Below are 23944 nucleotides of genomic sequence, written 5' to 3' on the forward strand. Positions count from 1 at the left end.
CAGATTTTATGGTTCTGGAAGCAAAGCTGAAAATTAGGGAAATTAAATTCAAGAAGGCATCTTACTAAAGAAACTAAATGCATACATTTTTAATACAGTTGAAGATTTGGTTTTCCTGATTTAATTTTCATTATTTGGTATTGTTTTTAGTGGCTCCAATAAAAGCCCTATGCAGTCAGCGTTTCGATGACTGGAAAGAAAAATTTGGACCTATAGGACTCACCTGCAAGGAACTGACAGGAGATACACTGATGGATGATTTATTTGAAATACATCACGCTGACATCATTATCACTACACCTGTAGGTTTCATTCCAGTTCTTGCAAGAACTTAGAATAAACAGACATTAGCAGTCTTGTATTTGTATGCTGCTAGGACTGCTCCATTTTTTTGTAATACATAGCAATTTTAAGATCCTTTTGTTTGCACACTGCTGTACATACTCTCAGTTCATATTTTAAAAGTTAGTAATGTAATAATGTGCCAGGTGAAACATAGATGGCATTAGCTTGAATTTGTTTAATTGCTTCTGTTTAAAGATTTATTAAAATTTAGGCATATCTGCATGTACTATAGTTGTGGCATATGTTGGCCTTTAAAACATCTTTCAGCTTCTGTTGTTTTGATGTGCTGGTTTTTTCCTCCAAGGAAAAGTGGGATAGCATGACTAGAAAGTGGAGAGACAACTCTATAGTCCAGCTTGTACGACTGTTTCTCATTGATGAGGTAAGAAGATGAATGAGGGTTTATGCACTGGTTTTGTGTCTTTTGTGAAGATAAAAGGAAGCTTAGAAAATATTACATTTATTTAGCACATGTCCAGATTGTCACTGGAGAAGTATTAACAAGTCTTTTAAAATTCCTGATAGGTACACGTTATAAAGGATGAAAGCCGTGGCGCAACTTTGGAAGTTGTAGTCAGTCGGATGAAAACTGTTCAGGCTTCTCTTTGGCGTCTGTTGGAGAGTCATGACGCTGTTCCTCCCTTGAGATTTGTAGCTGTTTCTGCAACAATCCCAAATACTCAAGATGTAAGAGTTACATTTTAACTGTATTTTGATCAATGGAGTTGTATTTTATAAAATTTATCTGGAATTACAATTTTAGATTGATAGCAAAATTGTAATTTTTAAGCTGTCAGCTGAAGACAGCCGTGAGGCTGCTGCTAATTATTATAATGTTGCTAAGATTACCTTCAACCATATGGAACTATCAGCCATGTATGGACATGCTTCAGTTTTAGACTTCTGTTTGTGATTTTTGCCTCTTACATATAAATCACAACAGACTAGAGATTTCAGTCCAAATTATATTGGTCCTGCAGAAAGCAGAACCTCACCTGTGATTTTAAATGGTAAAAAAAGTGTTAATAGTTTACACCTAACAAAAGCTAATTAATTATTCAGTGATGCTATTAGAACAGGAGCATGATTAAAAGAAGAAATTTATCTTTTCTGTTCTACTTCTTTTTTAAAGATCGCAGAATGGCTTTCAGATAGTAAGATGCCTGCAGTTTGCCTGAGAATAGATGAGGATCAACGACCAGTGAAGCTACGCAAAATTGTTCTTGGTTTTCCTTGCAGCGACAATCAGACAGAATTCAAATTTGACTTAACTCTTAACTACAAGATAGCTAGCATTATACAAACATACTCGGAACAAAAACCAGCACTTGTGGTACAACAGCTTTTTTTTATCGTGTTTGAAATAGTTACTTTCCTTAAAGTGTTGATTCAAAAAAGTATCTTTTGTTTATAGTTTTGTGCCACAAGAAAAGGAGTACAGCAGGCTGCTTCTGTTCTTGCAAAAGATGCTAAATTTCTACTGAGTATAGAACAGAAACAAAGGTATTTTTCTATTTAAATTGGAAATAAGTGTTTGTACATTTTAGTAAACCTGTGGTATCTGTGAAGAAAGCTGTTGAGCTAATACAGTTTCTAGCAGAGGAGTGTGCAACAAAATCATCATCGCAGTTGACATTCTTTTTGGTAAATTGGCACTCCTCTTGGGAAGTTCTGTTTGCTTCTCAGAGTTTTAGGATACTTTTCACAAACATTAAGTTGTTTCTCAAAACTGCTTTCTAAACATAAAAATGCTAATTCTTACAAGACCTCTAAGACCTTGAAGTGCAAATATTAAGCATATGAATAATTGAATTGGATGTGATTTTACTATGTTTTAAGTTAAGCTGTAAGATGTCTTTGCTTTATCAGATACTGTTAATAAGTACAGCCATATTAGTTATTATTTACTTCAGGATTGCCTAGTCATGGCAGCTGCAGAAGCTACCTCCTGACTTTGGAACTCAAATGTGATCTTATTTGTCTTGTGTGAACAACACATAAGGATTGTAGGTGGTGACTTGGAAAGATGACCAGGCTCAAAAGGCTGCAATAGCTGCCACAGAGAGTCAGTCTGTTCCCTCTGTAAAGCTGGGAAAGGTGATGGTTGAAAATATCCAAAGAATACATATTTTTTTAATTTTATTTTTTTATTTGTGTGTGTTGCATAGATTACAGAGGTTTGCAAATTCATTGAAAGACTCCAAACTGAGAGGTAAATATATCCTAGTACTTCTCTGCTCTGTGATTGAATATTTGCTTGAGAAAACTTAGTTAAATTATGTATATAATTATTTCATTATCAGACCTTTTAATGTATGGTGTGGCTTATCATCATGCGGGTATGGAGATGTCGGACAGAAAAATAATTGAAGGAGCTTTTACTGTAGGAGACTTGCCAGTACTTTGTAAGTAAATTTAACTATGAAAGCCAAAATGTCATTTATGTATCCTGAGAAGACTGCAGTTTGGAAGTGGTGATATTTTATGGTTCTATAGTTTGCTTAACCTTTGGAATTTGTGAAATCCAGGTAAAAGTGTTTTTGTGTTTCACATGCACTTTTACCCTGTGAGGCTACATATGCACTGTTACTAAAGACTAGAGAACTTCTTTTCACCGTACATGGAGGTCATCCTCCTCATATGTCCATATAGGTCTGTCCATGTCCATGTCCATTTCCTTTTCCTACCATTGAGCCCTCCCACTGAGGTAGAGCTCTGTGCTAGTGTGCCTTTCCTCTGAATTCCTGAGATGTTTTCGTTGTCTGTGTCCTTTGCAACTGTGGCTTCCCTGAAGGTAATCATCTACATTTATGTGTCTTAGGGTGGGCAGGATACGATTTTCAAACTCCCATGCAAAGTGTTGTGACTGATGGGGAGGTCCCTAAGAATATTCCTTCTGTTGTTACATGAAATGAGAAGGGATCTGAGATGTGATTATCTCATCTCATCTGGGCTTTCTTTTTCTGTAGAAAAAGGTCCAGACCCTATGGGGAATTTTCTGTGTGGTTCATGTACAACACTAAAAGTTTCATGGATTTTTTTTCTTTTCTGTTTCAATGGTTATATGAAAAAATAATATAATTACTAATTTTAATTTTCATTTAATTTCAAAAATAACTGGAAATTTCATTAATCCTTCGTTTTCCTAGCAGAATAGTAATATCTGTTGGCCCATATGACTGGCTTTCTGTGTTGAATTCTTGCCATCCCATATATTCTTTAGAGAAAGTGAATTAGACAACATGAGTGTAAGATAACTTGCCACACACTTGATGGATGTTTTCCATGTGACAGTGTGTATTGGTAAGGTGTTGTGATAGTATTGGTGGTGATTCTGGTTTGGTACCATGGATATAATCAATGCTAATGACAGATGACTTGAAAAATTATATCTTAAAGATATTGACCACTACTAAGCAAGATGAAGTCATGGCTGTATTCAGATATATTTCTTGAAGAAATAAGAATAATGTTTCTTCATTGTGTGTCTGTTATATTGAATGTGGATCAGATTCTGGATTATCTCCAAATATAAAGGAATGTTTAATTAAAAGAATCTGGGATGTAATTTGTTACAGAGCTTGAAAACAAATGAATGCTGATGATATGCAAGTACCTGTAATCTACATAAAAATCTTTGTGGTGCAGAATGCCCACTGATTCCAGTAGAAACTAAGAGCTCATAGGCATCAAGAGTTAAGTCCTATTTGCTGCTTGTTTAGTGTCTGCCAGACATTTTGATGGTGTTCATATACTTTGATCTGATGTAGTTACTACTAGCACCCTAGCTATGGGAGTCAATCTACCTGCACACCTGGTGGTTATAAAATCCACAATGCATTATGTTGGAGGAGTGTTTCAAGAGTACAGTGAAACCGATATTCTGCAAATGATTGGGAGAGCTGGGAGGCCTCAGGTAAGTGAATGTTTTATTGTATTGATGTTATCTGTAGGCATATTAGTAGAAACTATTTTTGTCAAAGAAAGTACAATGCCGGGAATTTTACTGCAACATTTGGTTTTTAGAGGGTTATTAATACTTAAACTACTCCTAGATAACTTTTCTGTTGAGAAAGAAATCTGTTTGCTTTTGTATTGTCCATCAAAAATTGCTGCTTCACCTTGCAGTGGAAAAAGATCTGAAGATTACATTTGGGTTACATAGTGAATGGGGATTAGAGAGAAAGTAGGAAGCTGGCACACAATAGCCATTTTAGACAGGATTTTAAGGAAAGAGTTTTAATGGACTCAACAGGTATGTGATGCAAATTCAACCGGATTTTTTTCTAAGAACTAGAAGGCAGCTTTTATATGGGGTTTTATTTTTCAGTTTGACACTACAGCTACAGCAGTTATTATGACTCGTTGCAGTACCAGGGAGAGATATATAAAGATGTTAAATGGTGCTGATATAATAGAGAGCAGGTAACTGAGTATTTTTTTTATAAGACTCTGTAGATAGGACCAAAGCTTCATAGTTACTACAGAATGGGTTTTTTTCAGATGGGTTTTGGGGTGTTTCTTTGGTGTATTTAGAAGAAATCAAGAAAGAATTAAGGAAAATAAAACTAAGCAATTCAGGAGTTTAATGGTCTCTTGCTTTATCAGCCAAGAGAATCTTTAGAACATCTTAAGCTCAAAAAAAAAATAGTTTTAGATTCCTGCTGGAAAACTGAAGAAACTGAAATAGTATGTATTGCAAAGACAAAAAGCAGGAATTGAACGCAGACCATGTCTCTGAATTTCTAGATGACAGAGTCTGGAAAATACTAGGCCTGTATTTGTTTTTAATAGATTATCAAGAGAAATATGTAGGAAAGTTAAGACATTGAAGGGTAAAATAGGAAATTTTATTCATGTAATTTTGTTAACATTTAATTTTTCAAATATATTTAGAATATCAACAGCACAGAATATCTGTGCTGTAATTTTTAAACGTGTGTGACTTTGTTTTCTAATAAATGTGAAACTTCATAGTTAACAGTTTATTTTTGCTTGCTGGACATTATGCCATAATAAAAATAATTACATTGTAGATTATTTACATAATCTTTACTGTTTTCTATCGATTTCACTTTTTTCAGTGAACAGTTGTGGTTTGGGGGGAGGGGTTTGTTTGATTTTGTTTCTTTCCAAAAAAATAGTTTTATCACTTTCTCTATTGCTATTTGGTAAATGTCCTTAACTCTTGTTTTTTTGCATTAGCTTGCACAGGCACCTTGTTGAGCACTTAAATGCAGAAATAGTGCTACATACTGTCACGGATGTCAGTGTAGCTTTGGAATGGATACGATCAACATTCTTGTACATTAGAGCCTTAAAAAATCCAACTCATTATGGTTTGTCTTTATTTTTTTAATTGAACTAATTACGACACTAGGATGTGTTAGATCCATATTATTTGTTTCTATCATTTTCTTATGAACAGTTATTTCTTAAATAGATGAAAACAAGATGTGCAATGTGGCCTGTAACATGTTGTTCTTTAACTTAATTAGTGGGAATTTCAGCATGGTATAACATTTAAAAACTATGAAGAAGACATTTACAGCTGCATAATCTATTTCTTTTGATCTTAATATGCTGGACCATGTATTAATGCAGTAACAAGCCATAATGTATTTTTCACTGCTGAATATGTAATTTGCTAAGAAAAAAAATAGACTAGAATTTAATAGTTTTTTCTAAAATAAAATTTGAATTATCTTAATTCCAGTGTCTTCAATTTGTCTTGTCCAGAACATTATCTCAGTCCCCAGCCCTGACCATATCTTTGTTCCTGCCCACTTGCTCTACACCTGATTTTGAAGCCATTGGGCACTTGCTGGAGACAATTTTTTATAAGGATTTATCGATGGGACTGGAACATAGTACATCTAACACTTGAGTGGATGTTACAATTTAGGTGGCCTCCTATAGGAGGCCTTTCTCATTTCTAAAATGAGAAAACTGTACCTGTGAAGTTGCTGTTGACATTTCTGCAACTTTTAGGACTCTGATATTTTACATGGGGGAATGTCTGCAGCTTTTACCTTTGCATGTCTGTTCTAACAGCCTCTTACTGATACTTAGATAGTTACACCCTGTAAGACTTCTGACTTTTTGCAGTATAATAAATATTCCCACATTTTTCACTTTGGGGTATTTGTCTGGCTCCTAAAAATCAGCAAATCAGTTTTGATGGGTAATGACATTGACGAGGAAATGTATAATAGTATTAGGTTAAAATAACTTTTTGTTTTTTCCATTGAGGTTTTTCATCTGGATTAGATAAAGTTGGAATTGAAGCAAAATTACAAGGTAAGTGGCTTTTTAGCTTTTTTCAGTAAAATGTTACAATTTAGGGCAGGTTCACCCATGTTTATTATCTGTATCCATTAATTTCAATAGATCAATTTGCAGAACAAATGTAATTTACTATGGTATGTTATTAATTTTGTTATTAATATTTTTGAAATACTTTCAGTACATTTTAACTGGTAGAGAGGTTTTTGAGGAAAATAAAGTTTTGAGAGGAAAATAATTACATGCCTTTACCTACCTCATCTCTATATACATGCTCAGAAATATGGAGCAGAACACTTTAATTTTGATTGTTTGTCATTCTTTCTAATTTTCCTTTGATTGATCTCACTTGCTTTCATTAATTTCTATTGCTATACTTTCAAAAAAAGGCCTTTTCAGAAATTGTCATCTTCCCTTCATAAATTGAAAACAAAGGATATAAAATATAAACATCTTTGCCTTGTCCAGAAACAGTTCAAAATTGCATGATTTTAAGAGGCTTTTTTTGCTAAGACTTGAATAAAACCCAGTTATTTACTTTTTTTTTTTTTTAAATACTGCATTTTAGCTATTGGCAATTCCATTAGAAAACATACAGCTGACAAAATAGTTTGGGAATTGGTGCCTCTCAACTTTAAATACAGAAATAGCATACAACTCTTCAGGTGGTTTTGTTTTGTTAATTTATTTTTATGTGAGTTTTCTGGTAGATAAAAAATTAGTATATTAATAAAAGAGTACTTGCTATCAAGTTCTGCAAAACTACAAATATGGTTTTCTCTCTTGAATGAAAGTCCTCTTGTCCATCATAACCAGACCATTTGGAGCTAAAATATCTGGAGGAGGGCCTGGTACATGAAAACATGGACAGATACATGCCCAGAAATTTGTCGAGCTTGAACTTGGACTCCACTTACACATTTTTTACATCTTTTACATAATTGTGTAGGAAACATTTGTGATTGATTTTGGGCTTGGTGAAATGATGTTCATTGTGTAAAGATTTCAAGGGCCTGTCTTCAGGAACATAGTAGTATATTTGCTGCCACTTGAAGTCTCCAAATATGAGAGACATTGACTCTGACTTGCAGGCAGTGAAAAAAGGAGTACTTATCAGTAAGAAAATTTGCCTCCTTCTGTAGATTTCTATCTTTTCCTGTCTTTTACATCAGGACTTTTCTATTCTTTATAGGTTGAAAGGAATAGAGGGAATGAAGCATGGTACTACCTCAATAAGCCTTTAGAGGAGAAGGCATGGTTTAAAATCACCTGTACAGATAGTGCTAGAAGAATTCAATTAATGCTTTTTCAGTGTGGATTATATTTCCTTGAAGTTCTGATGTTAAAAACAACCTCTTTTTAAAAAAGTTCTTGAAGGAACTAGCTCTTCTTCCCTGCAACATGAAATATTTTGTAGTAATGGGTATAGTTAGTTCTGTTTTCATACATTTCATGTGTAATGAAAGTGATTTCTGGTTGCTAAGGAAACAATTGGTTTGAGTGGTGTTCTGACTGACTTTTAAATTCTGAGTATTGCCTTGGTCTTGAAAAAGAGAGAATGGAAGCACTTAGGTCATTCTTATGCAGATACCTGACACAACAGGTTTAGTGCAATAAATACAAATGCACCTGATACAGTATGAAAATTTCCAATGAAGAATTAATAAATACTTGTGGATATTTGAAATTTGAACCATTTAGGTGTTAACTCTGTAGCAGAAATCTTTTGTATAAATGCTGTGGGCTCTCTGATCTGTCATTCAATATTGAATATAGCAACCTACTTTTGCCTTCCTGAGAAAGAGTTGGCTTGTTCTGTATCAATTATCTTTGAGTGAGTTTCCCGAGGCAGAAGTTAACCACCAACTTTAATAAAAGCAGGATCGTATTCTAAAACCTTTACTTGAGTTCAGTGGAATTACTTGAGTATACATTCATTGCAATTCGATCATGATGTTTCTGGTTCACACATAGATAAGGTATTTTTAGTACAAGCAGAAAACATCTGTTTTTCAAATTTTTGACAGAACTGTGTCTGAAGAACTTAAATGATTTATCATCTTTTGATTTGATCAGGATGGATGAAGCAAATAATTTCAAACCAACAGGTAACACTTGTTTCAAATAAATTAATTTTCAGAAGTGATGTAGAAATGGGAGTGAACTACAAAGGGTCTCAACTATCCTTGTGACCCATTAATAAGAATGCATAAATGTAGAGAGAGGAGAATCTGAGGGATTGTTTGAGTAGAATATATGGACAAGTTTCTTGACCAGGTCATGGACATTCATTCTCTTAATCTTGTTTCATGAATAGATCTTCTCTTGTTGCTGAAAATTTGTTGCAGATTAGGAGAAGGTTGCAGAGCATTGTGACAGGATAATTGGTTGTGGCACAGTGCAATGAAGGACAGGTTTTATCAATACCTGCTCTTCTCTGCAGCCCTCTGCTAGAGGTGGTTGGCTTCTTAGCAACCACAGTTCCCTGCCTGGTATGTTAGTGTGACTTAATCTCCATTGGAGAGAACTGTAACTGGCACATGGTTCCTTCTGCCACCCCGTGATCAGGTCAGTAATGTCCATCAGACAGCTGGGGGCAATAACATACTGAGTAGAGGTGGTAAATCTCACAGAAGCCTGTAATAAGCAAATAAATTAATTTTGTGGCCTAAAAAACTCCAACTCACTGAAATATACTTGGCTTTTTTTTTTTAAGATATATTCTTCTTTTACAGAGACTGGAAGATTAATGGCATGGTATTATATTGCATTTGATACAGTGAAGCAGTTTTTCACAATTAAGGGAACTGAGACTCTAAATGAATTGGTAATTTGACTTTTTTAAAAAAAAATTACATATGTTCTTTGTTTTTAAACAGTCTAAGAAAAGCATAAACTGTTATATATTTTAAAGATCTCAGGCTTCGTTTATATAAAGTTTTAAAGAATACATCTAATTAAATTCTATATGGAGAATTTTTGAGGCTTTGTACTTTAAAATCTTTTGATTTCCAACTCTTTCTCCCCTCACTAACCTTGCTTATGAAGATGCAAAGTTGCTGAAGCTGTTCTGTTTATGTATTAAACACTTAACTGTTTTGTGGTTTAGTAGGATTTTTTGTTGCAAAAACCAGCTGCATCAAGAGCGGGTTTTATTTTGAAGGCAATTGTCTTTCTGTTTTAAGCAAATTTCCTCTTTCAGATAACAGGTTGTTATCTGAATCACAAGGCATTTTGTTTTCAAGCAAATACTATGGTAGAACAGATTTGCCATGAAAAAACGGAACACCTGTTCTCCTGTGACTCTTGTTATTAAAGTGTGAAGAAAGCAAGGTGAAATATATAACAGATAGCAAAAGTTGTTTGTATTTGCCTTGTATAAAGTGTTAGCAGTGTGTGTGTTTGATTTTAGATAACCTCAACTGAAATAATAACCTAAAAGCTGATAGAAAAGTTTTCTCTTTTGATTATCTAATAGCCTTAATAAGAAGAGGAAAGAAAGTTGGTCAGTATTAAAAAGAACTGATTGATTGTCTCTTCATGGTCATAGTGTTGAGACAATAAATTTTTTTAGTGTTCTTTTTAAAAAAAAAGTTAGAAGTGATAGAAAAATGGCAAATTAAAACAGTTACTAAAAAACTTTGATTATTATAGATTACAATGATCTCCAACTGCACAGAATTTGTGGATGTGAAGTTAAGAACAAATGAAAAGAAAATATTGAACACTTTGAATAAAGACAAAGACAAAATAACTATCAGGTAAAATAAAATGCATTGAAAATTGAAAGTACCTTTTTAACAGTAAATAAAATGAACTGTAGAAAAGATGTATGTTTTCATGCATAGGTTTCCAATGGAGGGGAAGATAAAAACAAGAGAAATGAAAGTAAACTGGTAAATATTACATTGCGTTTTTATTTTTTATTGAAAAACTATCATTTTATGGCTGTTGAAGTCCCTGCTAAATTTTCTGTCATTTTGCAGAGGTCCGGATCTTGTATTTTGTTTTTTCTATTCTGAATTTCCTTTTTTTTTTTCCCCCATTAAAAACTTTTATGTTGTTCTTTGTTTACAGTATAGCTTATATGTCACACCCATTCTTTTTCCAGTCTCATTCAGGCTCAGCTGGGATGTATTCCTATTCAAGACTTTACTTTGACACAAGATACTGGCAGAATATTTAGAAATGGCTTAAGAGTTACTAGATGTATGGTAAAATTTAATCCTTTTTTTGGGTACATATACTAATAAGCTACATTTTAGTTTATTAATATAAGTCAATCTTCTTTTTACAGGGTTATCTGACTTTCTGGCATCGTCTAAGAACAACTTTTCTGCTTTATTAAACTCTTTGATTTTAGCAAAGTGTTTCAGGTGCAGACTTTGGGAAAATTCACTTCATGTGTCTAAACAATTGGAAAAAATTGGTAGGTGCCAGTTAGAAATTATAAAAGTGACAGAGAATCAAAACTCATAATTAGCCTGCTAATTTCTGTGGTGTCTGCTTATATAATTGAATTAGTCTCCTAATTACTTATTTGCCACAATTGGGTACCACAATTGTCAGAAGAATCTGCCATAACAAAAGTAAGCTGTTTAGTAATTTGCTTCAGGCTTTCAAAGTGTTTCAGAACTGTTCTTATTCCCTAATGTTCCTCTTAGTATCCCAGGCATATTCCACATTGATGTGATTGCATGTCCCTGACTAGGCTATGCCTTCCTTTCCAAGAAGCTGTTACTGTAGGTCCTCTTACTTGTGTGCATGAAAACCTTTTAATTCACATTGAAAAGGAAAGGAATCATGAAATAGAAATCAATTTATTGTGCATGAGGTTCTTATACACATAATGATCAAAAGTTTCTAATGATCATCTTCCTTTAACTGTATCCTGTTATTGAATGAACTTCTGGCTGGAACTACAGGCTTGTCATAATTATTTGAGAAGGAGTTCAGAAATTTTTGAGTACTCTGTTATAAAAATGTAGTCATACTTGTTTGAGGTAGTAGTGTATCTTCCTGCTTTGATGTCTGGTCTTATCACACCTTCCTCCTTTCAAAATTTACTGCAGCGTTCTCTGTCTTTCTTCTTCAGAGACACATCTGCTCTGCACTGAACAGTGTAGTACAGAGGTCTGCAAATTAGAGAATGACTAAACCCAAAGGTCCATAGGGTACAGTGCATTACAGCCTTGCCTGCTCAAGTGCAGAGGCTGTAATGCTTCATTCATGTGGATTCAAAGCAAGGGACAGGGCTTGTTAGCCTGTGCACAGCACAGTGCAGAGTGCTGGGAGCACATTTCCACTATCCCACTCCTGTGCCGATGTCGACACAGTCATCTGAGGAATCTGCCTCGTGTTCAGCATTTCTATGGAGTTAGGATGAGTGGAATAAATATGGCACTTGCAGTGTAGACAAATCCTTCCCTGTACAGTATATGCAGTAGAATAAAGTCACGTTTAGTTTCTTAATGATATAAGTGGTGTATATACAGACATCTCTGTCCAATTTTTCTTTTTTGGGTGCTTTTTTCTTGTGCTGTCATAGCTATTGCAGCATATGTTACAAAGAACTGCTAACTTCCAAAGTGTCATTTGTTCCCCTCACAGGCTTCTTTTGAACATTCTTCTGATAGTTCACTCTTTTCCTGAATCAAACACTGAATTGACTCCTGTAGTATGATGTGATTCTTAACCTCTGTCTATGGCTGCTAAGCTTATTCTATTTGTTTGTGAAGTTAAATGAATTGTTTAAGTTCATAGAAATTTGCTGATACCATGTAGCATATTCAGAAATCCTTAATTTTTAAACTCTTATCTCAGTACGCTATTTTTGAACCTTTAAAAAGCCTTATTAATCAATATTTCCATTACAAGAGTGACTGTTCTTTGATTGACACGTGGTCTTACTGAGACTGATGATTCAGTTGAATTCTTACTGCATTTCTGCAACTCTTTTCCAATAATGATGCTCCCTCTTTGCTGAATTATATGTTTGGTTTCTGTTTGCTTGTTCTGACAGACAGGATAATGATCAGTTGCCATACAGGATTTATGACATTTACTACTTGTTCAATTTCATTTCCACCCCCGTTTATTTTTTGCTCAAAAGTGTAGATAAAAATAAAGAGAAAAACTCTTATTTATATCTGGTATTCTCTTCACTGGTGGAAATCCTTCTGCCATTTTAGGAATTAGGATAAAAGAGTTAATCTTCAGCTTCAGTTATAAAGAAACAGGGTAACAGCTCTAGCAGCAGAAGTAATATGTGAGAGTTTTCAGTCCTCAGACTGCAGAGCTTCTGCAAAGGAGCAGGGAGATGGTAAAAGATGCTTTCCCTAAATCAGACCCAAAAGATGTTCAAATACACAAAAAAAGACAAAAGGTCTTCTCTTTCTCTAAATTATTAAATTCTTGAGTTGAGATAAGTCTTTTCTTATAAGATTACTGTAATGAGGTTTCCCACTTAATTTTCAGATTTCTTATACTGTTTTGCAGAACTGTATAAGGATCCATATACTCATTCTAAGTATTTGGTACTATTTTTTACCTACAATCATTGCAGTTATTGTAGTAGGCTGTAGTTCCAAGTCAGTTAAATGCCTTTTCATATACTGTGATATTTCTACATCTCACTGGAAGTACTGTGAATCACAAAGAGAAATAAAAATGTATATGGAATTCTCTGCCAGTCTGCTTTTGTGGTGTATATGCCATGGGAAAGTTTTTTGCTAGAGCTGCAATAACTTGTAGATGATTATAATAAATACTTCTTTTTCAGTGAATTTCATTATAAACTTGCTCAAAAACATTGAAATCTTTATGATTATTATGTTAACATAGTTAAATAATTTCTTGGATAAGGAAAAAATTCTGAGACAAAGAATACTGCGTGACATGCTTTTTTTTGTCATATATATACAGAACACATTTCTTGACTCTTGTAGAAAGTGATCTAAAATCCATTTTACTGTAGAAAAATCAAAAGTTTTCAGCATTGAAATATTGAATATTTTCATGTTTGGTTTGTATTGCATTTCTTTTTCTCTTTACTAATAGAAAAATTAAACTAAATAATACTAAAATATTTAATCAAATGAAAATAAATTTGGTGATTTGCTGGGCAGAAAATTGCATCACTTGTAACATAAGATTATTTATGCTTTTACCTGCTATAATGCAGTTGTTCGGAATAATTTGAGGTTATTCATTGCCCTTTAACAGCATAAAACATGTATGCGTGTTTTTCACAGGTGTATCACTGTCAAATGCTATGGTAAATGCTGGGCTGACGTCATTTAAAAAAATTGAAGACATAAATGCAAGAGAACTTGAATTGGTAACTTACTATTTTGTACATAGATAAATATGATAGGGAAAATATTGAATATTAATACTGTTACCAGTAAAAGCACTATGGTTAATATATATTTGCTATATGATCATAGCAAAATTTAGATGTTTAGGTGATATATTCATTTTAACTAGTAGACTTTAAAAAGCTGTGTAGCTACTGCAGTTTTCCTTGAAAATGTGTATGATTTTTTGTTGTAGAAAATTTAATGTGAATGATGATTTCACTGATTTGGCTGGCTGTGGAAAGTAGATGTTTAAATATGTAGAATTTCATCATTAACATTGTTTGAATCGAAGGACAATATGCACTTCTCTGTTAGGAGTGTTGGAAAAATATAAAAGGGAATATATATTTACAGTGTCTCTTAGTGTATGTTAATTATGAGAATCCCAAATTTCCATTATTGCAAGTTTGAGATAGGAGTAGAATAAAAATCTTCTGAATAATCTACAAAGCACTTCTTATTTTAGGAAAGTTAGGTGTTACCCTAGGACTGGTTCTTTGGTCTTGGCTTCTTTTCTGCCAAAACTGTAATTCCAGAGTTCTGGAAGATATAACAGACTTCTAAAGGAAATCAATCCTACTGGGTTCCTCTGTTTTGACTTTGGAAATTTGATTTCTCATTTCTGGCCCCTTTTGTATTTTTTCTTATCATTTGTTCTGTTTTAGTTAAGGCTTGTGCAACATAGAAGAACCATCTCATATAAAACCTGAGTAGTTGGGTTCTGAGGCCGTTGGTAGTTCATTGGCTGTTAACTGAACAGAAGCAGTAGCAACATGAAAAAGTATTGGAATTTTCTTTTGGTAATGTTGCTATTCTGGACATCACTGACAGTAGAGAACCAAGAGTGATAAGGGCTTTTGTTGCTAACATAATTACACAGGTAACTGATTCCTTGGATTTACATCTTTGCAGATTTTAAACAGACATCCTCCTTTTGGAAACCAGATAAAAGAGTCTGTTTTGCACCTTCCAAAATATGAACTTGACATTGAACAGGTAAATTCTTTTATATTTATTTTATGTTTTTATGCTAGTATTGTTAAATGAAAAGGCAAATACTGACTTAAAGAAATTTTGAGTCTTCACTGATAGAAGATCACACAATATTGTGACCTCCTTCCAGCTTAGTATGTAGAATGAAACTCCTAAATCTCAAAGGAGAGCCATGGAACAAACATTCCCCATAATATATTGGCTTCTCTCATTGACAGCTTTTTATGTTACAGATGTAAACCAGTATATTCACATTCCAGCATTATATGTGAATCTGAGAGGTCTCTTCTATCTTGAATATAAACAAACCTAGGGATGGCAAAACATCCAAATAAAACTTACTGAAATGGTATTAACTCATGTTTATTTTCTACATCCCACTTAGGAATATAGAGAAACAGTAAATTATAACATTAACCTACCTGGTGCCCTTTCCAAGGAAGGGTACAATTCTATGTGTAATCAAGAGCTTTGAGGTTCTGATACACATTCTGTCTTTATATGGGTTACACAGACACTTTACCTTTCTGAAATGCAAAATTTGAAAAGTAACCTTAAAGTTGGTAGAAATGAAGACACATTTGAAGATAAAAACTCAACAGATGTGTGAAATACTATTGTCATAACAATCAGTTCTTGTTTAGCTTTTCAATTGACATAATGCCAGATGAGTAGCTTGATTCTCAGAACAAAGATTTAACAATTACTAATGTCTTATAGAGGAACATTGGGATGCCAAAATGGGCAAGTCTTATTCTTGCATATTTCTCTTAGCATTTGTCTTTGATTCTCAGTACTTAATCAAACTTAGGATATTCAGCTATTTAGGGCAAGTTAGTACTGTGTAATAGTGTCTCAGAACAACAAATAAAAATTGTACCACAAATTCAAACTGCTTGAGTTGAGCTTTTGTGTTCATATCAACAGTTAGAAATTTATGGAAGGTCATATATTTTACTTTGCATATTTTAGCAGTTAAGTCTTCTGTATTGTTTTCCCTAGCTTCCAAAGTACAGTGACACATTGGCTGAAATCTTAGTAACCGTCAAATTAACAAATTATGAGCAGCTACAGACAAAGAGAACAGCGCCAGACTTTCACTATGTTACGTTGGTCATAGGAGATGCTGACAACCAAGTCATTTTTAATCAGAAAATTATGTATGTATTATCAGATCACATCTTTTTAGGGTGTTGGCTTTTCATCTGTTCTGTGACTTGCAGTTTTTGTGATACTTCCTACTGATGTCTAATAGTACAAAATTATTCTTCATCTTACAGCATTTTCTAGTCACTGTTGTCATTTAAAATGCTACACAAGATCCAGAAACCCCAAAAACATGCCAGTGTTCTTGTCAGTGCAGAGAGCACGTGTAAATATCTGTTCAACATCAATGTCATATTATGGAAGTCATAAAAATTTACCCATAAATATAAAAGAAGATAGATTATTAAAAGATAATTAAAAGATTATCTAGTAAAAGATAGATTCACCAGTTGTTACTTACTCCTGTTAGCTATATTTCTTTAATTATATTTTATAAATTGGTTTTTTCCCTCAGAGATGGAATTAAATTCTCCAGTTGGGTAAGAGATACTTGGAGCAAATGGGAAAAGAGAAACAAAATCTTTTTCAACTGCCTGACCTTCATGAGAATTCTGGCCAAAATCTGGCATTTTTGGCACAACTGAAACTGATTTGCAGGATCCTGGGTCTCTTATGGCCATAAATCATGCAAAATATTGGAAAGTTATTCTTAGGCCACTTATCAAGCAAAACTGAAGAACTAAGACCAAGTATAGGCTCTTTCACTTGGTTACAGATGCTATAGTATACAGTCTTGTTTTCATTGACCTTGTCTAACAAAACTTTGCATTACAGGGATTCTGTGCTGCTGAAAACTGGAAATTGGATGAAGAAAATTGAAGTGAAAAGAGCTCTTAGATCAGAAGACATTAGCATAAATTTAATTAGCTCTGATTATGGTAGGTTATGGTATTCTTTGAATTAAAAAGCAACTGCATAAGAATTTTGAATAAAAACACTATTAAACCAAAGAATAATAAAGTGAGCTGTTCTGGAAACAAAAATCTATTATATGTGTTTTACTGGGTTGCATACTACCTGTCCTAATTACTTATCTGTTTTTTTTCATTAACTACCACCTTAAGGAACTGGAAAGCATCACCTGTTACTAGGAGACAGTAACAGTTTTGCTCTGTTGATACAGATTGGGATTATCTTTTTTCCTCCTTTGAGTGAATTAACTTTCAGTAGGTATAACCTATCAGTCTGAGAGGTTATTTAGGCTGAGCCGAGCTGTCTCTGTGAATGGTTAGGTTTTGAATTGTAGTAAAGAGGTGTTGGATATGGATTCATCTCCACTTTGGTGACAAGAAATTCCTACACCTGAAAATGCAGTGCAGATTTAAACATTGGTCCCTCAGTGCCAATTTCCATACAATGGGAACTATAGTAGCAGATGAGGAGAGACCCTTACGACCTTGAAACATAAAACTTTGAAAAACAATTTAAAATTAGACTGGCTCCATTAAATTCTGTCATCATGCCCCACCAGTAAAGAAGATTGCTGTGTGCTAGATTAACTGAAGTGTAGTTGATGCTTCCATGGTAAATATTGAACATTGAGATTATTACAATAATCAAGCCTGGAATAACCAACGTTTCTATAGCTAGACCTGTGGCTCTGGAAAATGAAGGGTTTTCTAACCACACAGAAATTAAGAAAATTGTCCTTTTATCTACACGTTGTTCTGAGTTCAGTACAACTCAGCACAACAGTTAATTTTTCTGAAACTGGTAACAGTGAAATTAGAGTAAACCCAGGTCTTCCTAGTCTCTATTTTGAAGTCTGTTCCTATTTCAGACTTGAAGGAAGTCTCAAATTTTTTAAAAGCCTGTCTGGTTTTCCAGCAAATTTTATTTCCATAATAAAAGACAAAATTAATCTCTTTACAAAGAGTGTCTCTCAGTCTCTCATGAATATTAGCATTCAACTTGAGAAGTATTATCAACATACTCATTTTATGCCTTTGCCACTACAGAGCTGCTGATACTCCTGAACACAGACTGTAGTACAATTTAAAAGTTGAAATTTTATCAGCAGTGCAATGCCATAGATAAATTTACTTTTAAAACAATACAAGAACATTTGGTTAAAGGGACTAATTTTGTTGTTCTTCTATCAACTGTATCTTTAATTCTGGAAATGTTTAGAGTTTTTAATCTCAATCCTAAAGAATCTGGTCGTATAAGAGTGTGCTTTAAGGGCAAATTATTTTAACAAATTTCCATGATATTTGAATAACATTTACTTGCTTAAACACTTCAGAAAACTGAAGATAATCAGTAGTAGTATTGGTATCAGTAGTATTGGTGCCTTAGGTTTTAACTTTTATATTTTTCAAATCCTGTACTGCTTAGTATGTAGCTCTGAAACTTAATATAGCCTGTTAGCTGCTGTTCTCTCATGCTGGTTAGACATAACAAACCCTCTCTGGGCCTGAACTCAATGGCACCTTGTTGTCCTACGCCCCAAAATATGTAAACTAAAGCCTCTGACGGAGGGAGCAAACTTGGGGTGATTACACCATTGCCTGAAAATATAATTGGAAAACTAACCCTGATATGCAAATGGACCAAACTTATAAAAGTGTGAAAAACCTGTGACCCAGCATCCATCTTGGGTGGAGCCCCTCAGAGGTTTTTGACCCCCAAGGTGTGCCTCTGAAGGCCCTTCAAATAAATACCCACTTTATTCTCTCAATCTTGTGTAGCCTCTGTTTTCAGGTAGCCACTTCAAGGCATCAATATAGAAACAGTTTAAAACCATTTTTAGTATTTTTTGTCTTTTTTTTTCCAAGTTGGCCTTGATATACAGCAAGCATATACAGCCTTCTACTTAACACCAAAACCAGAGGGACGTAAGGTGGTTACAAATCAAAAATTGACAGCTGAATCTACACGTGACACATGTTATGGCTCACCCCAAAGTCTGCCAGCAGCAAAAGTAGATACAGGTAAATGGTCAGATCTGGCTAATACCAAAGTCAACAGAAAATTGAATTTTGCTTTCAGTAGGGAGCTAGATCTTTATTTATCCCTGCTGTTTCTTTCTCAAAGGTAATAAAAATACAGTGCTGCTGCTTCTGCTTGTCAAGTACTACAGTGCAATTCTTTGATGATTTTGAAAGTAAGAAAAATCATGGGTGTTTGATATCTAATATTACTGTTTGAATCCCTGTATTATATTTATCTAGGAGGCAGATCTAAACAAGAGATTGCTTACAAGAAATATGGAAACAGAGAATGCAACCACCGCTGTAAAAATAAAGATGTGTGTGGGCATGACTGCTGTGAGTTTCATTAAATCTACTACTTCTGATACTTTTGAACAAATGCAATTTAGAACAGGTCCCGTCATACCAATGGCTAAGTCACAGAAATAATACAAGCAAGAGAATGGGGCCTGAGTTGTTGTAATGATGCTGTCATAAAACCAGTTATAAATAGCTTTGTCAATAGCACTTTTATAAGAACTACAATGATTAATATATTTTGAATTTAGGTTCTGTTTTAAGAAAATGTCAAGCTTGTTACACTTTTATGTAAATACTGTGTTAAATCTTGTAGTTATAATGTTAAATCTTCTAGAATCTTTTAATAGAAGATACTAAGCTTAGTGGCAAAGTTTTTCAAAGTCATTTGAAAATAATTAGGATTTATCCCTTGTAACTAATCTGAAGATTATTTTGCTTCATTTTCTCAGGTAAAACTGGCGTACCTCCAAAGTCACAGATGAATGGAGACACAAAGTTTTCTTTGTACCTAGCTGATTTAAGGAGCAGGAACTCCGTTTCATCTATACCCCCAGTAAAACGGCTAAAGGTTCATTTAAATGCCGTCAGCCATTTCATAGGTTTATTTTAATCTGTTACATATTTGTAGGCATTGTTTGCAGAGAGAATTTTATCACTAAATATGAACATTCAAGTTTGACTTTTCTGTGTGGAGTGCAAAAAGTAAAGAAGTACAAAGGTCCAGGCATCTTTGAGAGGTTCTACTGCTCTTTGGAACACTTCCAATGGTCCACTTTTGTGCATGCCCTCTGTGTTTTTTTCTTTTATGGCATTTGATAGGTTGTGGTTGGTGAGGTTCAAAGGCATTGCTGGAAGGTACTGCACTGTGACTTGGTTTGGCAAAATATGACCTGAATGAAACAAACTGTGGTATTTATTAGTCATGATGCTAAGAGATCTTTTTTCACAGGCAGGTAGATACACTTGTTTATAAGAAAGCCATCCATATTAGTTTTAAACCTCTGAAAGATTTCATGGCTTGCACTTTATTCCTCTGAATGCAGTGTTAAACTGGGTCTTTCTGCAGCAAGAATGACATTTGAGGTATTGAAGGGTGTTATTTCCACCTCACAGTTTAGTTTGCTTGTTGGTTTGCAATAGAGGATTAGTTAGCTTATAGCTAATACAGATGAGAGTCAGTCTGGCTTTGCCAGGGTGCTGTACTAGAAGCACATAATTCAAACCTTTTTAACTGATGACATTAGATGAGCAGACACCAGAAAGATTTTATGACATTTAAATATTATGCTAACGTACAATATTAATGATGTCATTAATCCTGTTAAAAAATAACAGTTCTCAATATGTTTATATCTTATAAGTTAAAATTTTATTTTGCTTTCTTTAGGTGCAGATGTTAAATCAACATGTGGAAAATGTGGATCTCAAACAATTTGTTTTTACACCTAAGTCTTTACTGCCAGCCTTGCCAAGGTACTACTAAGAATTGTTTTTGTGAATAAAATTATTTTGCAACTTTCTGCAACTGTTTTACTGACACGTCATTGATTTTTTTTTTTCCCAAACAGATCTAGCAATAAACTGTCATCTTCATCACCTTCAGTGGACCAGGTAGATAATATTAATACCTTAGAAGTATCTCAGAAACAGCTGCAATCCTGGAATTGTGGAAAGAGTAGTAAGTTATTGCTAATGTTTAAAATTACAGTGTTCACTGTTTTGATCTTTTATTTAATCCTTCATGTTTTTCTGCCATACAGATAAAAGCAGATATTGTTTTTCAGATTCTTTGAATGTGGACTTTGAACTGAGAGATGATATTTGGGATGATATTGATGATGAGAAATTGGTATTTGCTAGTAATTTTGTCAGTAGAGAATTAGGTAAGATTATTTCAACAAACATTTTTCCTTTCCTATATACAAATTATTCTACAGGCTGTTATTTGAGAATAAATTGTTATCGTATACAATGAATAGAACTACCTGAAATTTTTTGTTAATTGATTTGACTGCCAGGTTTATTATTCTACCTTGAATGCCACATATGTTGTGACGAATCTAATACAGAAGGCAGAGTTGAAAAAGTCACAGTTAAAATTTTTTTGATGGCCCGCAACTGCATAATTGTTGTTGCATAATGTATACTGACTGTATATCTCTGCTTATCTTTATATTAGCCCAAAACCCATAGAAGAAAAACTTCAAGTTTTAAGACACCTAAATAATTTTCAAAGTATTATTTATCATATCATGTGAAATATTTAGAAGAGGTTGAGGCTGCTTTTCAACTCTCTTTTTAAAATTTTCATTCTTTTATGGAACGTGGAAATATCTTCAAATTCCAGATGAGTGTCAACCCCTCTGCCAGTATACAACAAGCAAAGCCACAAATAACATTTCAAAAGAGTAAGAGTTATATAATTTACTACTATTTTATTCAGTTTAAAATATTGTCTGTATTTCACATGCATCTGTGTAATTAAATTTATAGAAGGTTCTTCACTTGTAAAAGTGAGTGGAATTTCAATGTTTAAAAGGTATGAATTGTTGAATGATTTTAATGTGGTTTTTATTTAAGTGTGCAGGGAAATAAGGAGAAAATCCTGAACTGAAAAGCAAATACTTTTGCACTTCTGTAAAAATACTGAAATTATTCAACTTGGTATTTTCAGTTTATGCACAGTACAAGATGAGACCAATATTCAGAACTCAGATGTTTCTGTGGTCAGTAGCACATCAAGAGTGAATTTATCTGTACAGAACAGAAATATAACTTCGGTGAGTAAAAATACATTGATAACAGAATTTCCTATACTTAACAGTATTTACTGTGTAAATATATCTGCCATATCTGACTTAGGAATCAGTTAGGACATCCTGAATTTCTCTGTGTTGTCCAAACCTGCATGCATTTTGTGTTCATTGGGATATTCCTGATACAAAGAAATAGGACATAAATTTACTTTATATAGCATGATTTCAAAACTATTTACTCAATTTGATAGTTTTTCCATCCAGTATGTAGTTAGATTCATCACATGCTTGTTCCTTGTCAAACACCGTAATATCAGTTAAATACCAGTACTACATTCTACAACAACCTGTCAGTTTCTCTTTGAGTTAGTTGGTTTAACCATATGAACTTTTTAACTTTTATGTTGCAGTTCAGTTTTCAAGAAAAAAAGCATTCAAGTCCTTCTCAAGAGATTAAAAATGTACAGTGTTCTGCCATGTCAGAAATAATCTCAGACTCTTCTAAATTCTCTAGGAAGGAAGATTTTTTTATTTTCACGAAAGAACAGGAAAAAGAAGTAGATCCTAGGTAATAAAAACTTACATATATTTTTCTTTTTCCTCAGTGTTCCAGTGCTTAGTTCTTCATGTAACACAGACCTTTAGGCAATGTTTTAGTTTCTAATATTCATTGTTAAAAAGTTTAGTTTTCACAATAATAATAACAATTAGCTGTTCTTAAAAGAGAAATTAAATTATTTTGCTTGTCTTGGTTTCTCTTGACTCTATATAGTGTTCCTGATTTCATGTGTTTTGATGAGCTATGCCTTATTTGTTTGTTTGTTTGCTTAATCTTCTTTAGATGTCTTCTTGATGATGAAATCAATGATGTCAAGCCCTTTCTTGGAATATTTGATGGTATTTTGTAAAACATGTAAACAAAATACATTGTAAGTGCTGGGGAAAAAACTTACAGTCAATTTTACAGTGAAGGCTTCAGTTAAGAGAATTTGATTTCTGTTGTATACCTGTTTATCAGTATCTGGATTGCTGTGTAGAGTATATAATAATAAAACTGATGCTAATTTATAGAATTTATAGACTGTAAGAAATAATATCTTGTTTTGATAAGTACTTAAGTATTTGTTTGTTGACCTTGCTGTTTTCAGGTTTATAAAGAAAAAAAATTGAAATATGTCAAAGGAGAATAGTTCACAAACTGAAGGTGTTTTTATAGATAACAGAAAATCCCATAAGGGAAAGTAAGGGATTTGTAGTAATCTGTTTGTAGTAACATGTCCTGCTTCTCAAGTAATCTTTAAGTGAATGAAAGACTCTTTCCTTGGAAATTTCGTAATGTTTTTTGGGTTTTCCTTTAAGTTTCTCTGAAGCTGAATTTTTCATAATGCTGATTCTGTGAAATAATTAGATTTAAAAATAGAAGTAATAGAATGATAAATTATTCTAGATTCTAGATATTCCTTTTGACAGTGCTATGAATGTGTTAATAAAAAAGTGCAACTTAAGCAGATATGTTTCCAGATTCTCAGCAAACCAGTTGTTAAATGTCTGTAAAAATATTCTAAAACTCCATTGGCTGTTCATTTTCATACCCAAGGTCATAAAATGACATTTGTGTGTCCTAATACAGATTTAGGCACCAGGCATTGGTTTTGGATATCTTCTTATAGCTTTAGTGTTTGAACAGTAGACCTTGCAAGTTCAACAGTTAGTAGAATATATGATACTGCCTAAAATCCAAGAGACTGTTAATTTTTACTGCTAATTATTCAAAATGTGAGGAATTAAAATGTTACAATCACATGTGGAACATTAGCTGTCTGTTCTTGCAACATTGTTTGTGGTGCAACCAAATGCAGTCATG

The 23944-nt window shown here is 33.5% G+C and overlaps 1 protein-coding gene across 14 annotated transcripts in view; it reads left to right on the forward strand.

Annotated features, from left to right (window-relative positions):
• HFM1 (helicase for meiosis 1) overlaps positions 1-23854 on the forward strand; it is a 67199-nt gene extending 43345 nt beyond the window's left edge. For 11 of the 14 annotated variants that reach the window (XM_069022798.1, XM_069022801.1, XM_069022799.1 and 8 more), the window contains 31 exons: positions 151-302; positions 650-727; positions 871-1032; positions 1478-1678; positions 1760-1848; positions 2514-2557; positions 2649-2750; positions 4116-4261; positions 4676-4770; positions 5551-5684; positions 6598-6645; positions 8658-8738; positions 9366-9457; positions 10285-10391; positions 10479-10526; positions 10742-10839; positions 10928-11059; positions 13884-13969; positions 14904-14987; positions 15987-16144; positions 16866-16969; positions 18869-19024; positions 19265-19360; positions 19774-19892; positions 20712-20797; positions 20893-21002; positions 21109-21207; positions 21672-21732; positions 21999-22104; positions 22491-22648; positions 22922-23854. In XM_069022798.1, the coding sequence (XP_068878899.1) occupies positions 151-302; positions 650-727; positions 871-1032; positions 1478-1678; positions 1760-1848; positions 2514-2557; positions 2649-2750; positions 4116-4261; positions 4676-4770; positions 5551-5684; positions 6598-6645; positions 8658-8738; positions 9366-9457; positions 10285-10391; positions 10479-10526; positions 10742-10839; positions 10928-11059; positions 13884-13969; positions 14904-14987; positions 15987-16144; positions 16866-16969; positions 18869-19024; positions 19265-19360; positions 19774-19892; positions 20712-20797; positions 20893-21002; positions 21109-21207; positions 21672-21732; positions 21999-22104; positions 22491-22648; positions 22922-22988 (3299 nt within the window). In that variant the 3' untranslated portion in view covers positions 22989-23854. The remainder of the gene's footprint in view (positions 1-150; positions 303-649; positions 728-870; positions 1033-1477; positions 1679-1759; positions 1849-2513; positions 2558-2648; positions 2751-4115; positions 4262-4675; positions 4771-5550; positions 5685-6597; positions 6646-8657; positions 8739-9365; positions 9458-10284; positions 10392-10478; positions 10527-10741; positions 10840-10927; positions 11060-13883; positions 13970-14903; positions 14988-15986; positions 16145-16865; positions 16970-18868; positions 19025-19264; positions 19361-19773; positions 19893-20711; positions 20798-20892; positions 21003-21108; positions 21208-21671; positions 21733-21998; positions 22105-22490; positions 22649-22921) is intronic. The other 3 variants (XM_069022808.1, XM_069022807.1, XM_069022806.1) reach the window with 3 other exon arrangements.
• Positions 23855-23944: the final 90 nt, after the last annotated feature.

The sequence above is a fragment of the Aphelocoma coerulescens genome, chromosome 8 (genome assembly GCF_041296385.1).
Source record: "Aphelocoma coerulescens isolate FSJ_1873_10779 chromosome 8, UR_Acoe_1.0, whole genome shotgun sequence".
Classification (NCBI taxonomy): Eukaryota; Metazoa; Chordata; class Aves; order Passeriformes; family Corvidae; genus Aphelocoma; species Aphelocoma coerulescens.